The sequence below is a fragment of the Ramularia collo-cygni genome (genome assembly GCF_900074925.1).
Source record: "Ramularia collo-cygni strain URUG2 genome assembly, contig: RCC_scaffold29, whole genome shotgun sequence".
Classification (NCBI taxonomy): domain Eukaryota; kingdom Fungi; phylum Ascomycota; class Dothideomycetes; order Mycosphaerellales; family Mycosphaerellaceae; genus Ramularia; species Ramularia collo-cygni.
Window position 1 is genome coordinate 205,751 of NW_019716283.1, and position 21,119 is coordinate 226,869.

General features: G+C 52.4%; 8 protein-coding genes; 4 read left to right on the top strand and 4 right to left on the bottom strand.

Moving 5' to 3' along the window:
• Positions 1-485: 485 nt before the first annotated feature.
• RCC_11362 (uncharacterized protein) lies at positions 486-853 on the bottom strand (the record flags this gene model as incomplete). XM_023776583.1 has 2 exons in its annotated part: positions 486-611; positions 680-853. 2 exons carry the CDS (start codon positions 851-853, stop codon positions 486-488), a joined length of 300 nt encoding a protein of 99 aa, XP_023632351.1.
• A 485-nt stretch (positions 854-1,338) lies between these two features.
• Positions 1,339-1,980, top strand: RCC_11363 (related to MICROSOMAL GLUTATHIONE S-TRANSFERASE 3; the record flags this gene model as incomplete). XM_023776584.1 has 4 exons in its annotated part: positions 1,339-1,376; positions 1,442-1,475; positions 1,530-1,796; positions 1,846-1,980. 4 exons carry the CDS (start codon positions 1,339-1,341, stop codon positions 1,978-1,980), a joined length of 474 nt encoding a protein of 157 aa, XP_023632352.1.
• A 507-nt stretch (positions 1,981-2,487) lies between these two features.
• On the top strand, positions 2,488-3,835 carry RCC_11364 (uncharacterized protein; the record flags this gene model as incomplete). XM_023776585.1 has 3 exons in its annotated part: positions 2,488-2,520; positions 2,716-3,494; positions 3,607-3,835. 3 exons carry the CDS (start codon positions 2,488-2,490, stop codon positions 3,833-3,835), a joined length of 1,041 nt encoding a protein of 346 aa, XP_023632353.1.
• Positions 3,836-4,173: 338 nt separating this feature from the next.
• On the bottom strand, positions 4,174-5,759 carry RCC_11365 (related to proline utilization protein PrnX-like; the record flags this gene model as incomplete). XM_023776586.1 has 4 exons in its annotated part: positions 4,174-4,723; positions 4,785-5,124; positions 5,173-5,434; positions 5,487-5,759. The coding sequence occupies 4 exons, from the start codon at positions 5,757-5,759 to the stop codon at positions 4,174-4,176; spliced, it is 1,425 nt and encodes a 474-aa protein (XP_023632354.1).
• A 635-nt stretch (positions 5,760-6,394) lies between these two features.
• On the bottom strand, positions 6,395-7,965 carry RCC_11366 (uncharacterized protein; the record flags this gene model as incomplete). XM_023776587.1 has 2 exons in its annotated part: positions 6,395-6,611; positions 6,662-7,965. The coding sequence occupies 2 exons, from the start codon at positions 7,963-7,965 to the stop codon at positions 6,395-6,397; spliced, it is 1,521 nt and encodes a 506-aa protein (XP_023632355.1).
• A 961-nt stretch (positions 7,966-8,926) lies between these two features.
• Positions 8,927-14,989, bottom strand: RCC_11367 (probable proteasome activator subunit 4; the record flags this gene model as incomplete). XM_023776588.1 has 2 exons in its annotated part: positions 8,927-8,989; positions 9,056-14,989. 2 exons carry the CDS (start codon positions 14,987-14,989, stop codon positions 8,927-8,929), a joined length of 5,997 nt encoding a protein of 1,998 aa, XP_023632356.1.
• Positions 14,990-15,806: 817 nt separating this feature from the next.
• RCC_11368 (related to DNA replication complex GINS protein PSF3) lies at positions 15,807-16,444 on the top strand (the record flags this gene model as incomplete). XM_023776589.1 has 3 exons in its annotated part: positions 15,807-16,169; positions 16,219-16,321; positions 16,374-16,444. The coding sequence occupies 3 exons, from the start codon at positions 15,807-15,809 to the stop codon at positions 16,442-16,444; spliced, it is 537 nt and encodes a 178-aa protein (XP_023632357.1).
• A 702-nt stretch (positions 16,445-17,146) lies between these two features.
• On the top strand, positions 17,147-17,765 carry RCC_11369 (uncharacterized protein; the record flags this gene model as incomplete). XM_023776590.1 has 4 exons in its annotated part: positions 17,147-17,180; positions 17,262-17,344; positions 17,393-17,485; positions 17,535-17,765. The coding sequence occupies 4 exons, from the start codon at positions 17,147-17,149 to the stop codon at positions 17,763-17,765; spliced, it is 441 nt and encodes a 146-aa protein (XP_023632358.1).
• Positions 17,766-21,119: the final 3,354 nt, after the last annotated feature.

A 21,119-nucleotide genomic window follows, 5' to 3' on the forward strand; every position in this document is an offset into this window, starting at 1 on the left:
CTCAGATTAGCTCTCCGAAAGTACCATCAGCAACAACCACCAATGCCTTGCGGCACAGGGCTGCCATCATATTTGGCTTAGGACTATATCATCAGCGGACATTGCAAGCTCCATCATCTTCGCCCACGACCTCCATCAGTCCCGTGCATCTTCGTCGTGGATGAAAGCAGCTGGCAAAAGCGGAGCAAGTGCCCATACGATTGAAAACTATCTTTTTGTTAGGATCATCATCGCAACGGCCGACGCACCACTGCCGGAGCAGGAAGCGCGACGACAAATTGCTGGAATGTTGTGTTTTCGATCATCGGTGCACCATGATGCTAACACGCTTCGGCGCAGCATGCTTCCATCCCTGGCTCCGCAGGGCAAAAGACGGGGCTGTGTGGTGAGAATGAATGAAGTCGCGTTTGTTGTTGTTGTTGTTGCAAGGTCGATGCAGGAACCACGCAAAGCAGCGAAACCCTCAAATCTCTGTTTCTTCTTTGTCATCCATTCCCGCGGGTCCGCAAGTGGGAAACAACGAGGTTTCCCGACAACTCGTTACAAGTTGCGGCTACCTGCAGACGCGAGTTCTGAAAGCTCTTGTGATTGGCTTTTTTCATCAGGCCGTGCTGCTCAAGACAAGGTGGTTAGTGAATCGGGTGTGACGTTGGAGTAATGGTGGGGCGATGGTTCTCACCTCGCGGATTTCCTGCATCGCCTTGTTCATGGAGGGAAACAGGTGAAGTCGCCGGAGGGAAATCGAGGATCGACCGCGCCACGTGAGAGCCACCAAAGCCACCCGAATGAAGAAACATGGACGCCTCGGGCCCTCGACGCGGCCGGCTCTTGATTCTTGACAACACATGGACATGTTGACTCACCGAAAAGGCAATGCTGCATGTACACAGCCCCTTGCGTTCGACAACGATTCATTCCACAACAGTGCTGATATCGACGCCGAGAGTCATCAAGTGCGTGGGTGGACCCAGCCTGGGCTATGCATGTGGACATGTGGGAACTGCTCGTGCATAATCATCCTTGTGCCTGGGTTGATTATCGAGCAATGTCTCTTTAACTCCACTTTCCATATTTTCGGCGAGACCATCTCCCCGATCGGAGGCACGAGCATCCCGCGAGGCAACCTGACGGCACGAGTCGCCGCATGACGGCCATGGCGTTTGGGGGCAGCTCTAGTATATAATTGGACCGACTGAGTCCTGCCCTGCGGATTTACCTGGAAGGAAATACATATTCCATCCATCCCTCTCCGATACATTCCTCCCGCACTTCACTCGCTTTCATACCTCCGCCTCTCGAGAGAACCCTTTCTGCTCCACTTACTAGACCATGGCCGACATGTCACTGCTCGCTCTCACCGTCCCCAGGGAATATGGGTAAGCGAACATCGAAGCTACACGTCCATCTAGTGCGAAAGAGCTAACGCGCGTTGTTATTGCAGCTATGTCGTCGGCGTTACCGCATTCACCTGCTTCGTTCGTTCCTCCGTCATTCGCTCCATCGCATCCACAATTGACTGATCGTAAAAGGTGGGAGTTTGGCATGGATTCCGCGTGGCTGCTTTCCGTAAGCCAGCCAAGATCATTTATCCTAAAGCATGGGCGGACAACACAGACTTGGCCAATGCCACTTCTGGTGAACAAAAGAAGGCCATGTACCTGTTCAACTGCGCCCAGAGAGCCCACATCAACTTCAACGAGAACCATCCATCTGTCATGGCCACTATGCTCCTCTCCGGCATTGTATACCCACAAACTTCCGCTGCACTCGGCGCAATCTGGAGCTTCGGCAGGATTGTGAGTTGAATGAGACAGATCCTGCATGAACGCAGCTTACATTGTATAGATGTACGCCTTCGGATACACCTCTCCCACCGCGGAAAACGGCAAGGGACGAGTAGTAGGATTCGGAGTCGCCTTCTTCCCCATGATTGGTCTCTTCGGTCTGGCAGCATGGACTGCTGCAAAGATGGTGCTGTAAATCAGCTTCTGAAGGTACAGTGGACCATGGTATCTCTAGCAAGGTCAGTTGGACGCGAAACTTTCCCCCGCATGTGAGAAAGCGACATTTTGTAATAGCCTGGGAAACGGATCACTAGTCTCTAGCTCTCCCTGACAGAACGAGGAGCAGCACTGCTTCGAAGTAATCCAATCTGATCATCAACTTCTCTTCGCGGGAAGCAGTCTTGACCACCTTGCACTTTGGTGAGGAGGAAATGCTGGTGGTTCTTTTCTCTCCTTGTGCAGTACGAAACATCTCAGATTGCGTAATTGCAATGGCGCTGCGTCAGGTTTTGGTTCGCATTACAATGATGATGCTGGTATTACCGTTGGTTCAACCAGTCTCTACTTGCACCTCACATTTCTTTCAGAACTGTATGACCTTTCTCGTACATGCATAACAGTTTTGCCATTGATCTCGTAAAGCWCATTCGCACGTTCGTACCCTGCGTCGAGTAGTGTTTTCGGAGACATACACGCCGACAATATGTTTGCAATTGATTTCTGGAAGCGACAGAAAGTGAGGTGCGGTTGATTTCATTCACTTTGGGCCACATTTGAGACAACCATCTGCTCACACATCGTTTAGTAATGTCGAATTCTTACTTAAACCGCGAATTTCCTCTTTTCAACTTTCGAAATGCCGTTCTTCCCCTTCACAATCACATCAAAATTGAGATTGAAGACCAGAACCACGAGTACTGACGACTCGCAGCTCTTCGATGGCAGCCAGTCAGTGACGGTACATTCCATCGCGCCGGAAGACACGAGCATCATTTCATCGACCAAAGACCGCAGCGAACGCGTCTCTGAACCGCGCTCTCTGCTGCAAAAGCGCCGAACTGGCTCAAGTCTTTCTCGCCGCTCACTCGACTTGCAGACTGGCGTCGTGACCTGCACCGAGCCGCGCCGTCGAGCTTCGCTGCCTAGCAAGTCTGCAGAGGTTTCCATTGAAATGGAGAACCTCACTTCGTCATCCAAGGAGTCTGACAACGGCGGCACCAATCGCACCGAGGCCAGCGATCCGGCAACCAAAAGGCAGACGAGATCTCATTCCCGCCGGCACAGCAGAGCAGACTCGCACGACTCCAGCATGATGCCTTCTGAAGGTCCCAACACCGCTTACAAGGTCACCACCGGCGAAGACAGCAACATGGCGAGTGATGTTCCTCGCAGTCTCCAAATCCGCAAAAACGTGGCTGCGCTGAGCCCATCGCCAGGTCTCAGTCCCAACAACCCACTCCCACAGCTGCCTCCACGTAGCCCAGCGAGAAGGGATGGATTCGAGTCTCAATCACCACAACAGAGTCCAGTCTCACCCATCAACCTCAGTAGGCTCATCCCAGCTCCACAAAGACACATCCAAGCTCCACGGTACCAGGACCAGCCACCGAGACACGCAACCATGAAGGAGCGCCTCGAATTCGCTAGAAGCCGCGCTCCGTCGCCACCCATTGACGATGAGTCACAGAAGGTCGCGATTCGCCCGCCGATGTAAGTAAACTGAAGGACAACAAACATGTAGGGTAATTCAAAGATGTCTTCGGGCATATTTGGACCATACTGGAATTGTCTAGAACATTGCTAATCCCTTCTACGTTTTCAGGTACGATTCCACCAAAGGACTCCATCAGTGGACCTCCACTCTTCCATCGACCAGCAGACCAGACATGGAGTGGGAGTGGCCCAGACGGTGGACTTGCTGCCGCTGCGAGGCGACTACGATTGTTGAGCAAAAAGTGTGTTCGCACTTGGACTGTGGGCACTATCGATGTCCACTTGATTGCCAAATGATCAGAGTCGCACGTCCGCTGGGACAGTTTGTCGGATATTGACGAACGAATGGATTGACTTGATGAGTTGCGATGTCGGAGCTGGAGGGCAGGCAGGCATTTGAGGAGAGCGAGAGGTTCAAGGAGTGGTTTCATGGAATTCCTTCACTGATGCAGAYCTGGGAAGACGACTTGAAGCTGACGAAGCGAGAGAGATGGCTTCGAGGAGCGCTTTTGACAGCGCTCTCAATACGATACCTGCAAGGTATCTTCAGAACCCTGCTAGCTGGCAGGAGTGCTCACGATGTAGTGAAGGAATCGAAAGCATCACTGTGCTGAGGATAGCTTCTCATATCAGCGTCCCTGTCTGATTGCAAGCAACGCCAACGTCCTCCCACTCCTCAGAAGTGCTCAATGGTCGTTCCAACGCCCCTCTCACGTGCCAACTTGATGAGTGCGTTGCCCACTGTCACATCCATCAACCCCAACCCAACTGACTTGTAAATGACATTTCCCTTGTCCAGCCACTCCCTCAAACCAGAATTCTCCTGCAACTTGCATCCGCTCTCCATTTCCTGCTCGCCTCTATCCTTCATCCGCTTCTCAGCATCTCGTTTCAGCATGAAAAGTTCACCCAGCTCGACGACTTGATCGGGTGCCAGCTTAGCTTGAATGACCTCACCCGCTTCTTTCAAACAGCCCGAGACGGTGTCGACGATGATCGCGCCGCCTTCTTTCTGCCGTTTATGGATGTGCTTGTGCTCGTGATGTGGTGCAACAGCATACCGCACGATGTCTGGATGGAGCTCTATCATGTTTGGCTTGTAGCTTCCTACCAGCGCGATGTACCTGCCCTTCTTACGTCCCTCGGGGTTTGTGAGATATGTGCCGGGGAAAAGAGGAGTTGTGGATGGAGTACAGCAGAAGATCACATTGCTTGCTCGAACGTATCTATGAAGAAAGATCGAAGATTAGCACATACTTTTGCGACGCAGGAATGCTAAATACTTACTGCTTTAGAAGTCTCTGGTACTCCGTGTGTGACGGCGTGAGGATCTCTTTCTTCGTTTTGCTGTTGAAGCCACTTCCGATGGTATTGACATAGTCCGGATCGTCTGGCTGAGGGTTGTAAAGACGGCTGATGCACTTCCGTGCGCTCTCAAAGTTTCGCGTGACGATATTGAGGTGGTGAATCTCGGGGCCTCGAAGCAGTAGCGCAAGTCGAATGTGCCAGTATGCCTGCTTACCAGCGCCAAATACAGTGACATCGTGTACAGAGTGGCGCTTTTTGAGAAGCATTGTCGACGCCAGCGCTGTCCGGAAAGCCGTGACTTCTTCTGCGTTTATGAGACCTGTTGACCAATTAGCTTCGCATCTCGGAATTATCTTCTATAGCATACCTGTGGTGTTTCCAAGGTTATCAAGAAGAGTCAATGAGCCTCGAATGGTCGATACTGATCCTGATGCAATCCCCATCTTGCTGAGACCCCCAGACGCATCGGACACAGATGCTGGCACAGCAGATGACGATGTCTCTATTGACGCCAGAGAGTCTTGTCGAGACTGCGAACTGATCGAACTGCGAGAGTCCCCGGAGCTCAAACTCTGACTGTCCGCAATAGTGGGGAGTCCGGCTGTATCTGGAGGAACTATATTGACCACCTTTTCTTGTTAACATCGGGAGATGAAGCTAAAGAAGTCGATGTAATTGTACCTTGACGCCTTGACCAGTAATGCCCGAGGCAGGCATAAAAAGCGTAGTCGAGCCATCTTTCCGCTTTAGATGTGTTCTTTCAGGCTGGAAGTCGCTGCAGCARTCAACTGCATCACTGGAGGATGAATACCAGTGTAGCGCATCCGCTAGGCTCTCCTGCAGTGCTTCGATGTCCTGCTTGTCCAAGGAGTGGAGTATGCRGCTAACGTCATGATCGCTCAGAACAGTGAGCGGCATCGTTTCGGACTTCTGATCTAGAGTAGTTTGTTGCATGTGTAGCAGACGAACGATACATGTACTAGAGCCTAGGCGCTTACGTCATCTTGTGGCTTCTGTGTGAGGCTGTGACTCTTCATGTGAAAGAGTTCTGCTGGATTCAGCATGAACTGAGTAAGTGTGGCTTCATTCGTTGCATAAAAGCTATTTGTGAGACGTAAGGTTCACCAAAGGTTCATCGAAAATGATTCACCACAAAAATCCATAACAGACTCTCGAATGATGGACACCTTGTCGGGACCTCTATGCCATCCGGGATGTTCATTTGATGGCCAGAAGGCGCTTATTATAAGACCTCAGAGATGACTCCGAGGGTTTGTAAGGTACATGCAGCAGCAGCAGTGGCGGTGGCAGCGGTGCCCATGCTAGGTATTTGATGCGGGACCTTCGCTTTGTCTTGTTCATGAGCGAGCGGCCGTTCGATCCCCGCCAGCAACAACGCTGGCTACAACTAACGTTCCTCGCCACTGCTTGACTATGAAAATTTCTACGCGCAATCCGTGTTGAAGGCCGCCGGAGTACTGCGCAATGGCAGAGCGGCTCGCCGGACGACGGAAGCCGGTGGTAGCTTCGACGAGCTCGAGTGCTGCTGATTGGAGAATCATTATCAAAGATAAGGCATCTATGAGTGTTCATCCGGCTGGCCTCCCAGTGACAGCAGCGACCGCAAGACGATCAATCCTTGACTTGTAGAGCTCCATAGAGTGCATCGCTGGGTCTCCGAAGATGACATCGCGAAGTTCTTCATCGGTCACCTGCACGGCTTCGATCTCGTGTCGGTCCATGGGCTTTTCTCGTAGTAGAACGATGCGCCCAGCGTTCGAGAGCGTTGCCGGAGGTATCTCCCACCTAAATGACATAGTGTGAGCTCACGTCCGCTTACGAACAGCTCGACTTACCAAATTGGCTTGTACTTTGCGTCGGTGGAAACAGCAGTACTGAGCGCTGACCGAGAAATGCGTTGCCTCAGCCCTTGCTTTCCCTGCTTTCCCTGCTTCCCATCTCCACTGCGAGACATTGCAAGAGGTGAAGGTGCAGCTATGATTTTGACAAGAGTGCTGATGTATGCCTTGTTCGCTCGGACGACGCAGTCGCCCTCGTTGGCAAAAGCCAAGAAGATGTTCTTGCTCCAAACGGGATGCTGGAGAGGGAGGAACGTTACAGGAGGGGCACCAAAGGTCAAACAGTGGATGCGCTTGAAGCATCCGGTAAGGATGTTCAGCTCAGACTCTAACGTGACAGAGATCATGTGCATGTACAGCAAACTTGCTACGGCGCCGCCGGCAGAGTGGCCCGTAAGGAGCAACGAGCTGGGCGACCGAGAGGGCTCTGTTTCCAGCAGATGCCGAAGTCTGGCAGCAATGGGCACGACCATCGCTCGCGCGACTTGTAGGAATCCAGCATGACATGCGTTCCCGGCATCGTCAAGAAACCCGGTAGGCTCAGAAGGAGCGGGCCTGAAATTGACCCCCCAGTCGACAATGTTCCACTTGCTGCCTCTGATCGCGATCACGATGACATTCTGCTCATCCATCCTCCGACTGTTGACAACCATGGTTTTGGTCCCTTGCCGCCAGTCTGCCTCTACAAAGTCTTCTTTCTCGCCTTTGTGCGGACGCCGATACACGTCTAGCGAAGCTTCTGCAGCCATACAGATAATCTGCCAGGTCGGGATATAGAGCTTCACCGGGAGCAGGTGAGGCGGTAGCCGCGAGTTGGCATATAACCACGTCTTGCGAAAGTCAACGATACCGCGAGTCTGGTCTTCACGCTTGGTGTCATCTTTGCCCTCTCTCAACGATGTGTCTTTCATCCTTTCCAGCAAATCATGATAGGTATAGTCATCGCTGTCCAAACGCGAGAACACATCATTGACCCMGACAGCGACACGATCGCATAGCGCAGCACTTTGGTTCATTGATCGCACCACAGGACAATCGACAAAGACGCTTGGGATTGGCCGGCCGAGTAAGTTCACATTCCGTTCTCGACTCTGATGTTTTTCATCCGGGCTTGTCCTGTGCTTCTTCGAGTCACGAGCACGCGACGTTCTCACATTGTATTCGTCGTCGTAGGGATGTGGGCGGTCGTAATAGGTGTATGGATGTTCATAACGTCGTGGTGGGAGGGGCGGGCACGCGTCGAATTGTTCGTGCTCGTGTTCGCGGTAGTGGTAACCGTGGTCAAGAGGACGATACGCCATCCTCGCGGGTTCCTGAATCACAGGCAAGGATGTCTCTGTCGTGCTGACTGGCAATTCTCCATCTGCGCTGCGAGGATGCGGAATGTCTTTTTATGCCGTCCTGCGTTCGTCCTTCGAATGTGTCTCAATCCTGCCCTGGTGCTGTGCTGTATACGCATGCATGCTCAAGACTCATGACCGAGCGGCCTCATGAGGTTGCCTTTTGTCTGCGATCATTCGGATCGTTGCCCGCAACCCGGCGGTTACATCGACTTTCGACCATGCAGCATCGCCTCCGCCTCACTGGAGCTCCCGGGCGCCGCGAGCATGCAGGTTTCAGAGCAACCAAGCATTTGCCTGCCTCAATCGACAGCCAAATCCATCAAGGCTGTGAACGACTGCCAGATACCGTTCCGTTCCCGGCAGCAAGGCGATGATTGCGGCAGTCATGTTGTCCGTGTCCGTGTCGCTGGAAACTGTATGATGGGAGGAGGAAGTAGTTCTAAGCGGGTAGCCGCACCAGTACATGCACTTTCATCGATGACAGCATCCAATATACTGACGACCCGTGGTAGGCTTCAAGACAAACACAGCAGTTTTGGGGCACATACATCACAAATCCTTGTTCCCCGTGCTGGTTCGTCGCACTTGCAGCATCTTATCACTGTTCACGCCATGATGCCTCTTCGCTAACTTGACTCGTACGAACATCCCTTCACTGCATCGTTCCGCAACTAGTTGAAAGGCCTCCCGAGCCTGGCTAAAACAAGACGTTGCCAGAGAACTTCGATATGTCGTGATGATCTTGAGTCGCGTACAGACACTCTATAGTACATACGCCTTGCAATGCCGCTCAAACGCCAGGATACGACATGTTCCCCACTACTCCATTCTATGTCTATCAGTCCACCCTTGTGACAATCATGTCATCCAGACCCGCCCTACTCTCGCACAATGATGCTGATGTAGCACGGCGCATTACCTACGCAAAGTAGCTCTTCCACAACACGCCTTCTAGGTCCTCGAGCTGCTCCAGAGTGAAAGCCTAGTGAGTGTTAGTTTTGTCATGGGGAGATGGAATTTGGTGGAGATGACTTGCCTTCATGTCGACATGCCAGGTATCCTGCCTCGTCTTCTTGAAGTCACTCAGCACAGTCTTGACGCTCTTGCCCACCATCCCGGGGTCACTTGCAGCCCGTCCTGCCAGGGTTGCGAGTACTTCAGGCAGCCACCTCGGCGGTGGAGAGGTGTATGGGAACGCCTGTACGAGCGCACCCAGGCCAAGTACGGCGGCGTGACGCGTAAGCACCAATTTGTTCTGTTCCTGGGCTGCAGCGTTGGTGCTGTCTTCCTTTGGGCCGTCTCTATTACGCTTGGGCAGCGGGTTTTTGATGAGCATGTTGGCAAAGTGCTTCCTCAGATCTTCCACCTTCTTATTGCGGAAGTCGACGGGCGAGCATCGCACCATGCCACTAAGCGTGAGAGCAGCGCCCACCCGCACCTCAAGCTGCGCATCGTGAAGCATCTCGCGCACGCACTTGAAAAGATCCTCGGCCTGCTGTTCCGGCAGCAGGAAGAGACTACGGAAATAGATGACCTGGATGTTGATAAGGACTCGGAGCCGCTGATGCCATGAGTGTGCTTGCCGTCCAATCTTGACCAGGGAAGCAACGAAAGCTTTGTCTTCGCCGGCGCGGTGCGGGATGTTGGGCAAGTGGCGGAAGACGAGGTAAGCGAGTGCTTGCAGTTCAGGGTCTTCTTTGATGTCCATCATGTGGAGTAGCTCTTCCATGAAAGGACCTGGGAAGAATGGTACGAGAGAGGTACAGTCGTAGTTGTTGAGAGTACCCTCTAGCCAAAGAAGAACCGTCTTGCTCCCTTGCGTGTACGCAGTGGGTGTTTGGGTACCAGCGGGACGTTGGAGGCGCCACTGTTCAAGACGCTCGAGGACATTCTTCATAATGCCAGAAAACTCCTCGGTCGGTTGATAGGGTCGGGTGCCAATCGATGACGCCGCTCTTTGCGCATCCAGCAGAGTGGGGACGTCTTTGTACGACTCGTGGTATCTCGTCCGGAAGATGGTGGCAAGGGTGTTACCCATTACTTCTCTAACGCTCTTGTACGGGTGGTCGAGGTGCTCCAACATGTCCTGTACTATTGGGCGATCAAGCTGGAAGTGCCAGCCGACCGCGGTGACAGTCTGCTGCAAAAGTGTGATCTTTGAACTTTCTTTGAAGGCCGCACTTGATTGCATGTCGAGGCGAAAGCCCGCCAACCAGTCGATCAAAGGCCAGGCTYGGCGTGGATCCTTGCCGCTGACAATGATGGCAACGAATGATGTCCAATAGGACTGGTTCTCCGGCGTCAAGCCATCACTGAACACTCGACGAACGATGGGGAATGCAAAGTCCCAGATGGCAGTCCTCAATTCTGGCGCAAAGTCTTCCGAACTCGAAAGCATAGCTCCCAGTATTTCGGACAGTGCCCGGTGCTGATGCTTGTCGGAGCCGTTACCATACACCGCTTTTGTGAGATCCTTGAAGTCTTCGAATGTCACTTGGGTGAGACCATCGGCCATGAGATCCATCGCATATGCGACAATCATGGAGCTGGAGATGCGGAATTTATCGGCGCCGTCACGGGGCTCTTGCTTCATGTAGCCAAAATATGTCGAAAGCCAGTTGCGATCGATATGCTGTCCCATCTTACGGCGGGCAGCCTTCTCAACGTCATCATACTCTAATCGACTTGGACCAGTTCGGAATCCGCGCATTGTCTTTTGCCAGACCAACCAGCCAGGATAGTCGCTGTCGATGTATGCTTCTGCCTCGGGCTTCGCAAATGACTCAAGATAGCGTTGAGTCCAGGTCTCATCTTCAGGAGCCGTTGGGACCGAAACTGCGTCGGGGTCGTTCTGATCATCAAGCACGTAATTCTCGTACTTGTGCCCAACCAGTGCTCTCGTCTGCGTCAAATTAAAAATCGCATTCAGCGCGGACGCGTATAGCGTCCGGAGCTGTGGATGCTGGTCGATGACTCCCTTCACTATGAGATCCAGCATGCTGTCGGACGAAATGGTCGCAAAGCGGTAGTCGAGACCGATGGCCATAACAGCAGTCCGGCTCGCCTTTTTCCAGTGACTGTTGTTAACACTCTGGATGAGCTCGGCCGCCAGTTCAGCCTTGCGCTGCTCCACCACACCACGTCTCTTGACGATGCCCGCTTTCTTCTTGGGGACGAGAGCCTTGGCGTCCTCCCTGGTGGACGCGATGGTTCTCGAGACGGCCACACAATCTTCAGGCCAAGCGTCTTCCAGCGTTGCTTCGTCGAGAATGACCATGGTGTCGTTTGCTTTGACCATGTCCTGGATGGTGAAGCTACATTGAGCCACCAATTTTTGTATGCTCGGCCGGTCAGTTTCCGATGCTTGAATGTACAATTTGATCATGCGCGGGGCGTATTTCCAATTCCTTCCTATCGGCTTTGCAAGACTGCCGAACAGAAGCGAGAAGACAGCGCCTTTAATTCTCGGATGCTCGCCCTTTTTCAGGGCATCCTCCATGGCATCAAGGAGGGTCGGGATTATCAGAGGCTTGGCACCAATGATACTCTTCATTGCCTGCTCGCCTGCCGACTGCGCTGTGCGTCGAATGTCCGTGTACACTGACGTGCTCGAATGTGCAAGATCAAGAATGAGCAATTTGTCGAGATCTGAAGCGGCTCTGGTGTGTTCATTGTATCGCAGGCGTTGAAAGTGATAAAGATTTGCTCTCCTCACAAGCAGCGGTCGTGGGTACTGCTTTCTCGTTCCAGAAAACTTGAAAGGATGGATGTCGGCACCCAGTAAGCGGGTAAGTCTATCGAGGACATGCGCGGAGCGTTCTATGCCAACGTCAACAAACCATGAGCGATATGCAGTGTAAAGCGAATTGAAACAAGGCACATCATCCTCTTGGTTCTTGACGAGGAAAGCGTGCACCTTGTGGAGCGTCTCTCCTGCTGTCTTTCGCAGCTGATGAATCGACTGATACTGGGTGCTTCCAACTTCCAATGGGTAGCCTGTCGGGTATCGGAATGTACGCTTGACTTTCTCCTCTTCGGGCTCAACGAGATCAAGCCCGCTATCGTCGAGCAACTCGTCTAGCTCAAGATCGCCAGCGTGGATAGAAGCGACTTTGCTGCCTGCGGCACTGGAATCAGTAAACACATAAGGCGTGACGGTGCTGTCGTCCGAGCGGAAGAGGCGAGACATCCCCGAGATGACCAAGCGCAGCAGCACGAGGTTACTCGAAACATCATCAGACCAGTCTTTACCGACCCCGTCGCGCTTCACAGGCGCAGTGTCCGAAACCAGGTCGTTCAAAGCCTTCAGCGCACGTCCGCATTGCGCTTCAAACAATCGAACAGCGAAATCAATCTCTTCTTGGACAGGTACATGCCACTTGATGTCCAAAGTTGATGGGTCCGCATTCCAACCCCAGCTGTTCTCCGTCAGACATTTCTCGAGGTCTGCCTGGTTATACAGAGAGTAGTCGACCGTGTAGGTTACTGTCAGGTTGAGCAGCAGGTGATGAACAAAGTTCGATACGTGCACCAGGGGAATTCCAATACAGTTGTCCTGCATGAAAGCTGCAATGTCGAAAAGCTCGTCCTGGAAGTCGAGCACGTCCCTTCCCACGTGCACCACACACATGCTTAGCAGAGAGACATGCCAAATCAACGCCCTATCTCTGGGAAGAATCTCACTGCCCATTGTACGGGTCGAACCAGCGCCAACCTCGGTGATCTCGGTCCGGATGCTAGCTATTAAGCCCGGCAGTAGACGGTGGAGCGCCTTCTTGGGTGAGATCTTGACCAGAGCATTACAGATGAAGGCCATGGCATCTCGCGCTTGGTGTACGACATGATTTGATACAAATCGGGCGATTTGCTCCAACGCAACGTCGTAGAGCTCGGGACTCAAACTGGCAAGCAGAGGACCGAATGCGGCCGGCAATGTGTTGACTACATTTTCCTCGGGCCCGCCGCTCTTAACCCTCGCTGGATCAGGCAAGTTCTGTAGCAAGGTGAAAACGCGTCCAAGGAAACTGATGAGGAACTCCGCGAAACCAGCCGTGGACGATTTGAGGAGCATTGCTTCGTCTTCAGCGTCCAATTCGGACGCATAATCGATCTCGATGCCGGGGCCTTCCTGTTCGAAACGCGCGACTTGATTTGTTATCCATTCAACAGCGGGTCCGGTGCCTCCTTCCTGCGCAGCGAAATCCCCACCAGTGTCAGACATCTCCTGGTCTCCGTTGAGCTCGCCATGCTCAACCTTGCGCTGCTTTGTGAGATCGTGTAGAGGAATATTGTAGCACACTGATTGGATGAAGGCAAGACTATGCATGGTCTTGTCCAGATCATTGGCATCCACACCAGGTAGGGCGAGTCCCAACAATGTTGTCAAATGACACCGAAATCCAGGCGTTTTGGACATGACTCGACTTAGCATCTGCAATGCCCGAATGGAGGACACGGTTCGATGTACTTCAACCAGACCCTGCATGGCCGGGTAGATGCGCTGCAATGCGCCTGGAAGAATGAGCGTCGGCTCGAGGTATGCGAGGCTCTGAAGGGTGCTAAGACTGTAGTTCATTGCCGTCCCACTCTTCGCATATATTCCCATGAACACCACGTCTCTCAGGCAAAGCACAAATCGGCGCTTGACTTCGGGCGTCAGCTTGCGATCCTCCGGAATATCGTACTCGCCACTTTGCTCGCGGTTCCAGCGCATGACGAAGAAGTCGGCGAGGTAATATACCAGTTGCGATAGAGACTTGGTCCATGATCCAGAATTCGAAGGATGGAAGAATGTCTCGATGCCCTGTATCAGCCCTTCAAGCTGGTGTAATGTGGATTTTAGGTTGTTGACCTCCAGGCAGTGCGGCGAAAGAGACATGACTATCCACCTCGCGATGAAATGCGAATGCGGATGCTTTCGTGGATCTCTCTCCAGATACAAGCCTGTGCCGACGGCGACATCGACGTGTGCACTGTACGGCGTCGTGGCTTGTCCAACGGGAATTTCAAGCAATCTCAGCACAGCCGTGAATATCAACGATGACTGCTCCTCTGTGTAGATACCACACGCACCAAACGGTACTTGGTGTGCCCCAAGACAGTCTCTAGCCAAACGGGAGAGGATGTCGAGAAAACGCGCATCCATCATCGCGGATCTGTTGACCGTCGACCAGAGATGAAAGAACGTCGGGAGGTAGTGCTGTGGCATGAGGCTCACGTCACCCTCTGGGGCCGGAGTGGTGGGTAACATCAGATTGAATAGTCCGACCACMACAAACGCGTGCTCTGCAAAGGACATGCTGTAGAACGGCAAGAACTCCTCCAGCATGGCCGGTGTCTCCGCCGGGTCGAAGAAGAGCTGCGCAAAGGTACACAACTTTGTGAGTGTGCGAATGTTTCTCTTGCTGACGTTGGGGTTTTGTGTGCTGCTTTCCGAAGGCAGGACAAACGCTTTAATCTCCTTGTAAAGAGGCCGCCAGTCCAGAATGAGGTCCTTGACAGGTCGTAGGTAGTGCTTTCGCTTGGTGAGGACCATGAACATGCTGGCGAAACGCTCCTGTGCCGCGTACTCCAAGCCCGGGGCAAGGGCGAGCTCATAATAAAGCTTCACCAAGGATATGCGTTGCTTTCTTGTGAGGTCGAACTTGAGAGCCATACAGCCACGAATCTCCTTGGTCCAGTGCACGGCGCCTGGTATGAAGTCGCCTGCAGCAATGGAAACATAGAGATGCTTGATCATTTCGTCCATGTCCTGTTCTCGCTGTTCCAATGATTCCGTCTCGTAGGGCAGGTATCTCTGGTAAGGAAACACTCGTGCCCGTGTCCGCCCCAGGCGCTCAGCGTCGCTTTCTCCATCGCTGCGAGCCACAGCGCCAGGCGATGTTGCGCGTGAATCATCGTGACTGCTTCCATTGCTCTGAGGGCCGTTGCCCGCGCCCAATAGCTCGGACACGCGATCGTGAATTGCACCTTCCGCCGTCATTGTGAAAAGTTCGTGGCGGTCACTCGCCGTGTCATTGGTAGTGGCGACTTTACGACAGCGGGAGGAGCTTTGCAACAAGTTGTCGTGCTGTCGCGGATGATCGTGGTGGTAATCGGGTGATGATGGTGGATCGTTGGGCCAGTTGATCTGCTCACACGAGCACCTCTCGATGAATGTGATCGGCAATAGCTCCCGAGGGTCGGCGGTGTCGAGAGATGATGCGCAATACAATTGAGCTGAAGAATCGATGATCTGTGTGTGCTCGGCAGTCAGAAGCTGACGACGGGAAGCTGCAGAGGTGGTGTTGAGATGCAAGCGGGTAGCACAACACTGAAGAGATGCATGCAATGTGTTGTGCAGCTTGTGGTGATGATGTCGACGGAAGTTTGAAAGCTTCAAGCCGAGCGGCGGCAACCGACGAACACCACGACACAAACACGGGCAAACTGCAAGTGCTATCCTTTTTGGAGATTTAAGACACAGTGAATAACAGAGAAAGAGAAGAGGACCTCAAGACAATCCCGCTTTTGTGCGAGGGCCAACCGCCACTTGGGCGACTGTGGATCTTCTTGTACTGTGCTCAGCATCCCAGGCAGAAGAATCCACGCAAGCGCCCATCAACTGATTACCATCGCCACATGTACCAGGCTGTCACGCCGAAGACGACTACAAGTCACGCTTCGTCACATTCTGGGCTTCTCTGACGACCCCATTACTCGGGTTCTGCTCGGACAAGTTTCACCCGACAATCGACACGTCGGAGACTCGACGTCAAAAGCTCGACGCGTCGAGGTCGCGTCGTCTCACTCGTCTCACAATGGCTTCGTACTACTCTCCGGATGCCATCCTCACCGACTCTCAAAAGGCACCTTGCACATTTGAGCTCACAGTGCCTCAGTTGACACCTCTCAACAATGGCTCTGTCATCGATAATGGCACCAAATTGGAACTTCCGCTTTGGCTAGCTGAAATGCTGGCCGTTTCGAAGCCTGCTGGGCCATCATCTGGCTCTCTGGCGTCTCTCGATATGCCTGCTCCTCTAGGACCTCGCGTGATGAACGCTCTCCGGGCTGATCCCAAGTCTGTAGACATTCGTGCTCAGGCGCAGCGCTTTTATGGACTTGGGGAAAGGATGCTGGAGTTGTTCGAGGATGAGGAAGTCGGCGACGTTTTGAATGATGTGGGTTCTGAGCTTTGTCTCGATGCGATCCTGTGCTGACCAATGGTAGACCTTTAAGCTACGAGCCATGGAGATTGCAGATCGAGCCCAGAATACCCGACATGTCCAAGACACAGACTTCATTCGAGGACTGGACGAGAGCGAGAGGCAGCGTGGGTGATTCGTCAGACGCAACTGGAGCTGTGGCTAACAGGCCAATCGCAGTCTTTCTCACAGCCCGTGAGGGCAGTTCTGCAGTCAAGTCATGGTTCGAGAACAACAGTCGCAGAGACTGAGCGCCGTTGGCTCACGAAGAGCAAGATAGGAGCGTCTGTGCCTGGTAATGCCAGTGTCTATTGCCCCGTCCACTCGTCCACGAAGAAGTGCCGCTCGGCCGCCATACATCAGTCTGGAGCGGGCATTCTCGCATCCTTGTTTCTGCTCGCATGCACCATGCCACAGAGCTCTCGCTTTGCTAGACGCCTTTCGCTCTGCATCTATGCTCTTGTCATAGGCGTATATGAGCGACTGACTTCGGGTTCAGTGGAAGACGAACAGGCACTGGAGCAGTCCTGATGAAGCGTCGGCAGCTGAGGAGGGACGTGCCCAGTAGACACCCAGAGCCTCCACACCGACCCCCAGGTCAGTTCACATTTCCAGGAGGGGTGAGAATTATTTCTACTCCAGTGCAGACGTATGCGAATGGAAGCCGCGATGTAGCGTCTTTTTGGCTTGCAGCGGAAGCCAGATGCCCAAGGATTCTTTGCGTCTGGAAATCGCGTCTGGAAATCCCTGATGGGAAAAGATAATGTATTATTTCGCACCTTTCAGAACACGTCGTGATTGATCGCGTGTACCTAGTAGACTGGTGCCTAAAAGTTACTTTACTCTCGTTAGGTTGGCGTGGCTTCCCATTTGATTTTACTCCGACACCATCCGAACTTCAATACCTTACAATCCTGCCTTTGATCTCCATCAACACGTCCTCTTCGGTAGTCATGACTGCCGCACGAGTATCGGTGCCCCGCACCAGTAAGTGAAAGCGCACTCAGGTGGCTTCTTACCTTGCCGACGACTACTACGAGTCGCTCGACTATGCTCTGAGCGATCAAGACGCCGGAAAGGACGTCACTGTCGATAGCCACCGGGACGATGGGCTGGACAGCAATGACCTTGACGGATCCTTCAACGGTCATGTACGTTCAATCTGTCACACTTTCCCGCAATTTCTGACTTCATCTCAGTCGAATGGCAAGCAGTCCAAGAAGGCAAAAGTGGCGCCGAAAGCCAAGGAAACCAAACCCATCAAGCCATTCAGATTCCTGGACCTTCCTGCTGTAAGTGGCTATCTCTCCTTGAGTGGTGTGCTTTCTGACCGTTGAATAGGAGCTTAGAGATCAGATTTGCGGGCTTGCGTTGACGGAGCACTCGGGAATTACTCTGGTCAGCACAACACGAGGCAATCGCCATACTGTACGGCGTTGTGGGATTACTCTCCAGGAAGGCACGCATCATTCTGGCAAGCTGCCGCCTAGCTACCGCGGCCGGCTTACCAGACTGATGAGCCAGGGTGCCACTCAGTCATTCATTGGGCATTCTCGCGAGTTCAATCTCTAATCAGACGCAGAAGGCCTCTGGAAGCATAGCGAAACAACACAGCAGCGGGATCAGATAAAGGGAGAGGTATTTCGGCGTGTCATTACGCAGCATGTACCGCAGAATGTGTAGTATTCCCAGATTAGTCTCCCAGTGGATTAGACGAATCCCGATATGCAAGAAACTGGAGACTCAATCTGCAGTCGCCCTCAGCGCCGTGGATATGCTTCACATGAGCGGCCGCTCGAACCATCAGATGAGACGTCCGATGAACATCCATTAGCGCTGACAACATACCAGCCGCAGAAATGCGAGAAGGCCTGTAAAGGTACCGTTTGTTGTAAATGAATGGTGGAGCAGGAACAACGGTGCCTCGGTGGTTTGTGCCTGGAAGCGTTTGAACCCGCTCCCGGTACCAGATTTTGCTTTTCATGGAAGCCATGCCGTCTCCACGTGGTGTGCCTGAAATTCGAGGCGCATGATGAACATGCGATTAAACGGGGAGAGAAACAGTGTGCTACCAAACCGGAATACCTCTCCGCCGCTCCGACGTGCAACGGTTTCCTGCTGTCGGTCGAAGACGTGCTTTGTGCCAATCAAATTTTGACGGTGAGCGGAGAGCGCACCCAAGAGTCAAAAATTGACGAACGACATGCAACTGGGACTCCCTGCTGTATCACGATAAACAGTTGTCTTGGGAGACGAGTCATCTCTTCAACACTTGATGCTGAAGAATGATCACTGAATGAAAGACTCAAATTTGATGGGATTGTCGTCTTGGAAGATCAAACATGTCCATCGTGTGAGATTTGTATTTTTTCGCCATCTCTGTTACGAAGACCTCTCCATTTTCCTCCATCAAGTCACTTCCTCGAGGCTCCTTCGCTCCCTAGAGAACTAGGGAGCGTCCTTGAATAAGCAAAGAAAACTACCCTGCCGCATCTGGTGAGCGTAGCTTCGCAATTCATCTCGTTGAGATCACAAAGTCCGATACGGTGGGTCGTCTGCAAAACAATGCTGGTCGAGATGGCGGAAGACAAGATCAGCACAGAACATTGCGGAAAATGCCTCCGTCCTGCAGTCACACGGGGACCATGAGCATTGCGCATGTCCCTCGTTCTTGACAATGGGGCGAGAACACTTCCTTTTCGAGCTCGTGCGTCTGTCGTTGTGTGAGATGTTATCCCAAGCACAGTTTCTTTTCGGACCGTCCAGTTGGCAGCGAAGAACAGAGATGTAGGGCGATTTTGCAGAGCTATATCGCGAATCAAGTTGATGTTTCCCTTCGATTCGCATATCGCGCGAGATTGTGTCGTTTGCTTGACCACTCAGATGGAGTAATTGGATGGAGGCGGCCTTGGAGTTAATGGTGAGCACGTTTCAACGGTCGGTGATACCCCCCTTTTTATTACAAGCCCAAGGAAGTAATTCGCGTCACTCAAGCACTCGCCCTAGGAAAACAAGGAGAAAATAAAGATGCCGTGAAACTCGATCATTCTCACCCTCCCCGGCTCGCGATCACAGCCAGACATCAAAATCAAAGGACTGGTTGAACAAGCTGCGTTGTTGGCGGGGGAGGCCGCAGATACCGTGGAAACATGAATTTGGCAAGATTTTGGGTCCCTTCACTCGTTCACCAGCAGCGGTCATTATCCCGCTGCGGATGAGAGAAGTCCTGTGCTCTGGTCACCGTACTAAGGGCAAGAACACCAGTACTGTCGGTATCCGCCGATAGTCCTGAGTATGTTCTGGCCATAGCAGAGGCTGCGGCCACGATGAACGGTAGATACGCAGGGCGCCGCCAAATGTGCGACGGCCTGCGCAGCTTCCTCGGCTTCTGGAAGTGAAAGCTAGATGATGATGCATAGGCGTACGAGGCATAGCTTACACGGTTCGAGTGGAAGCAAGAGCGGAAACGCACAGTGCTGAGCTCAAGTCACTCGACGAGACCGAATCGACCCACGCAACAGTAAAACGAAGGTCAATGGGCTTTGACCAAGGCACGGTCCAGATGGCTCCTTCGTAAGCTTCCTTGAGAGCGTGCAGGTCACAGCCGGGTTTCCGAGTTCGCGCTGGTGCACCTTCCCAGCGCGTCGAAGGTGGACAGCGACCGTGTGCCTTATATCAAGGATCGATCCTGCTAGAAGATGACAGTGCCGACGTCGCATCGAACTATCTCGCGTAGAAACCTTGTCCGATGTCCTGCGAAGCTTGCATTTGCACAGCTTCAAGGTGTCGCACATAAGATGTGCGCTGCTCGACGCCAGTCTGTCTACCTTATTTAAGGCTCTTTTTCTTTCCTTTCGAATCCGCCGTATCCGATGGGGCGAGTACATGTAGCATCATCTTATCCGTATCGGAATGTGGTGTGCAGAGCACGGGCTTGTCGCGTTGTCCTTACAACCTCTGCGGCGATAGACGTGGTCCGATTTCACGAAGAGACTCAATTGCACAATGTCATGATAAGCTGCGCTGATTTGTGACATCGCTCACGAGAAGAGAAGGCGTGATAGTATCGTCGATCATGTCATGGATTGAGTCACTATCGAACTAAAGCTAAAGTAAGGTAAGTGGGGTCCGTAGTGCCTTCCTATTAAAATCCCCCCCCTTCGAAGAGTCTACGGCCTCGTGGACTATTAGTAAGAAAGATAGCAGATAGGTAGACGTAGGATCCCTATAAAGCCTATTAAATAAACTATTATTAAAACTATTATAAATTCCTCTAGTTAACCTCTACCGTATCCGAAGGCTTAATTTACTAGCGCTAGTATAGACGTAGGGTACGTCCGATAACCCTAGTATTAAATAAAGAAACGTAGTATCCTACTATCGCGTACGAGCTAGGCGCCTAACTAAGGGCGGCCTATAACTCGCTCCGCTTATAAGGGTAAAGATGTAGTAATATATTAGACACCCGTAATTACTCGATTAGAGATAAGACTAATTCTTGTAGGTTAAATGTGCGCTATACGTAGGAGTTATGCATACGCTAAGCCTACGCTAAGTAGTTAGGTTATATTACACTCCCTTCTCTAAGGTTAGTTAATCTAGCTACCTCTATTAATCCTATTATTATAAGGGCTCTTATACGGCCCTTATAATTACCTCCTTTCCCCTATACGAACTAGCCTTAGTTCGGGGTCTTAGGAAATAGAGGCGCGCGCGCATTACATGCGTCGCGCTCGGGGTCCGTAGACTCTATATAGTAAAGTGCCTATTTTCTAAGCAACCTTCGGGCTATTTATATAAAAGCCGGCTAGTTAAACTAGCTATATAGGAAGTAGCCGCTTTCGGAACTTTATCCTCCTTCTAGTAGGCTAAATGCCGTACCTAGAAGGGCGAGGGTTTAATTCCCTTAATAACCGCTGCTCGATA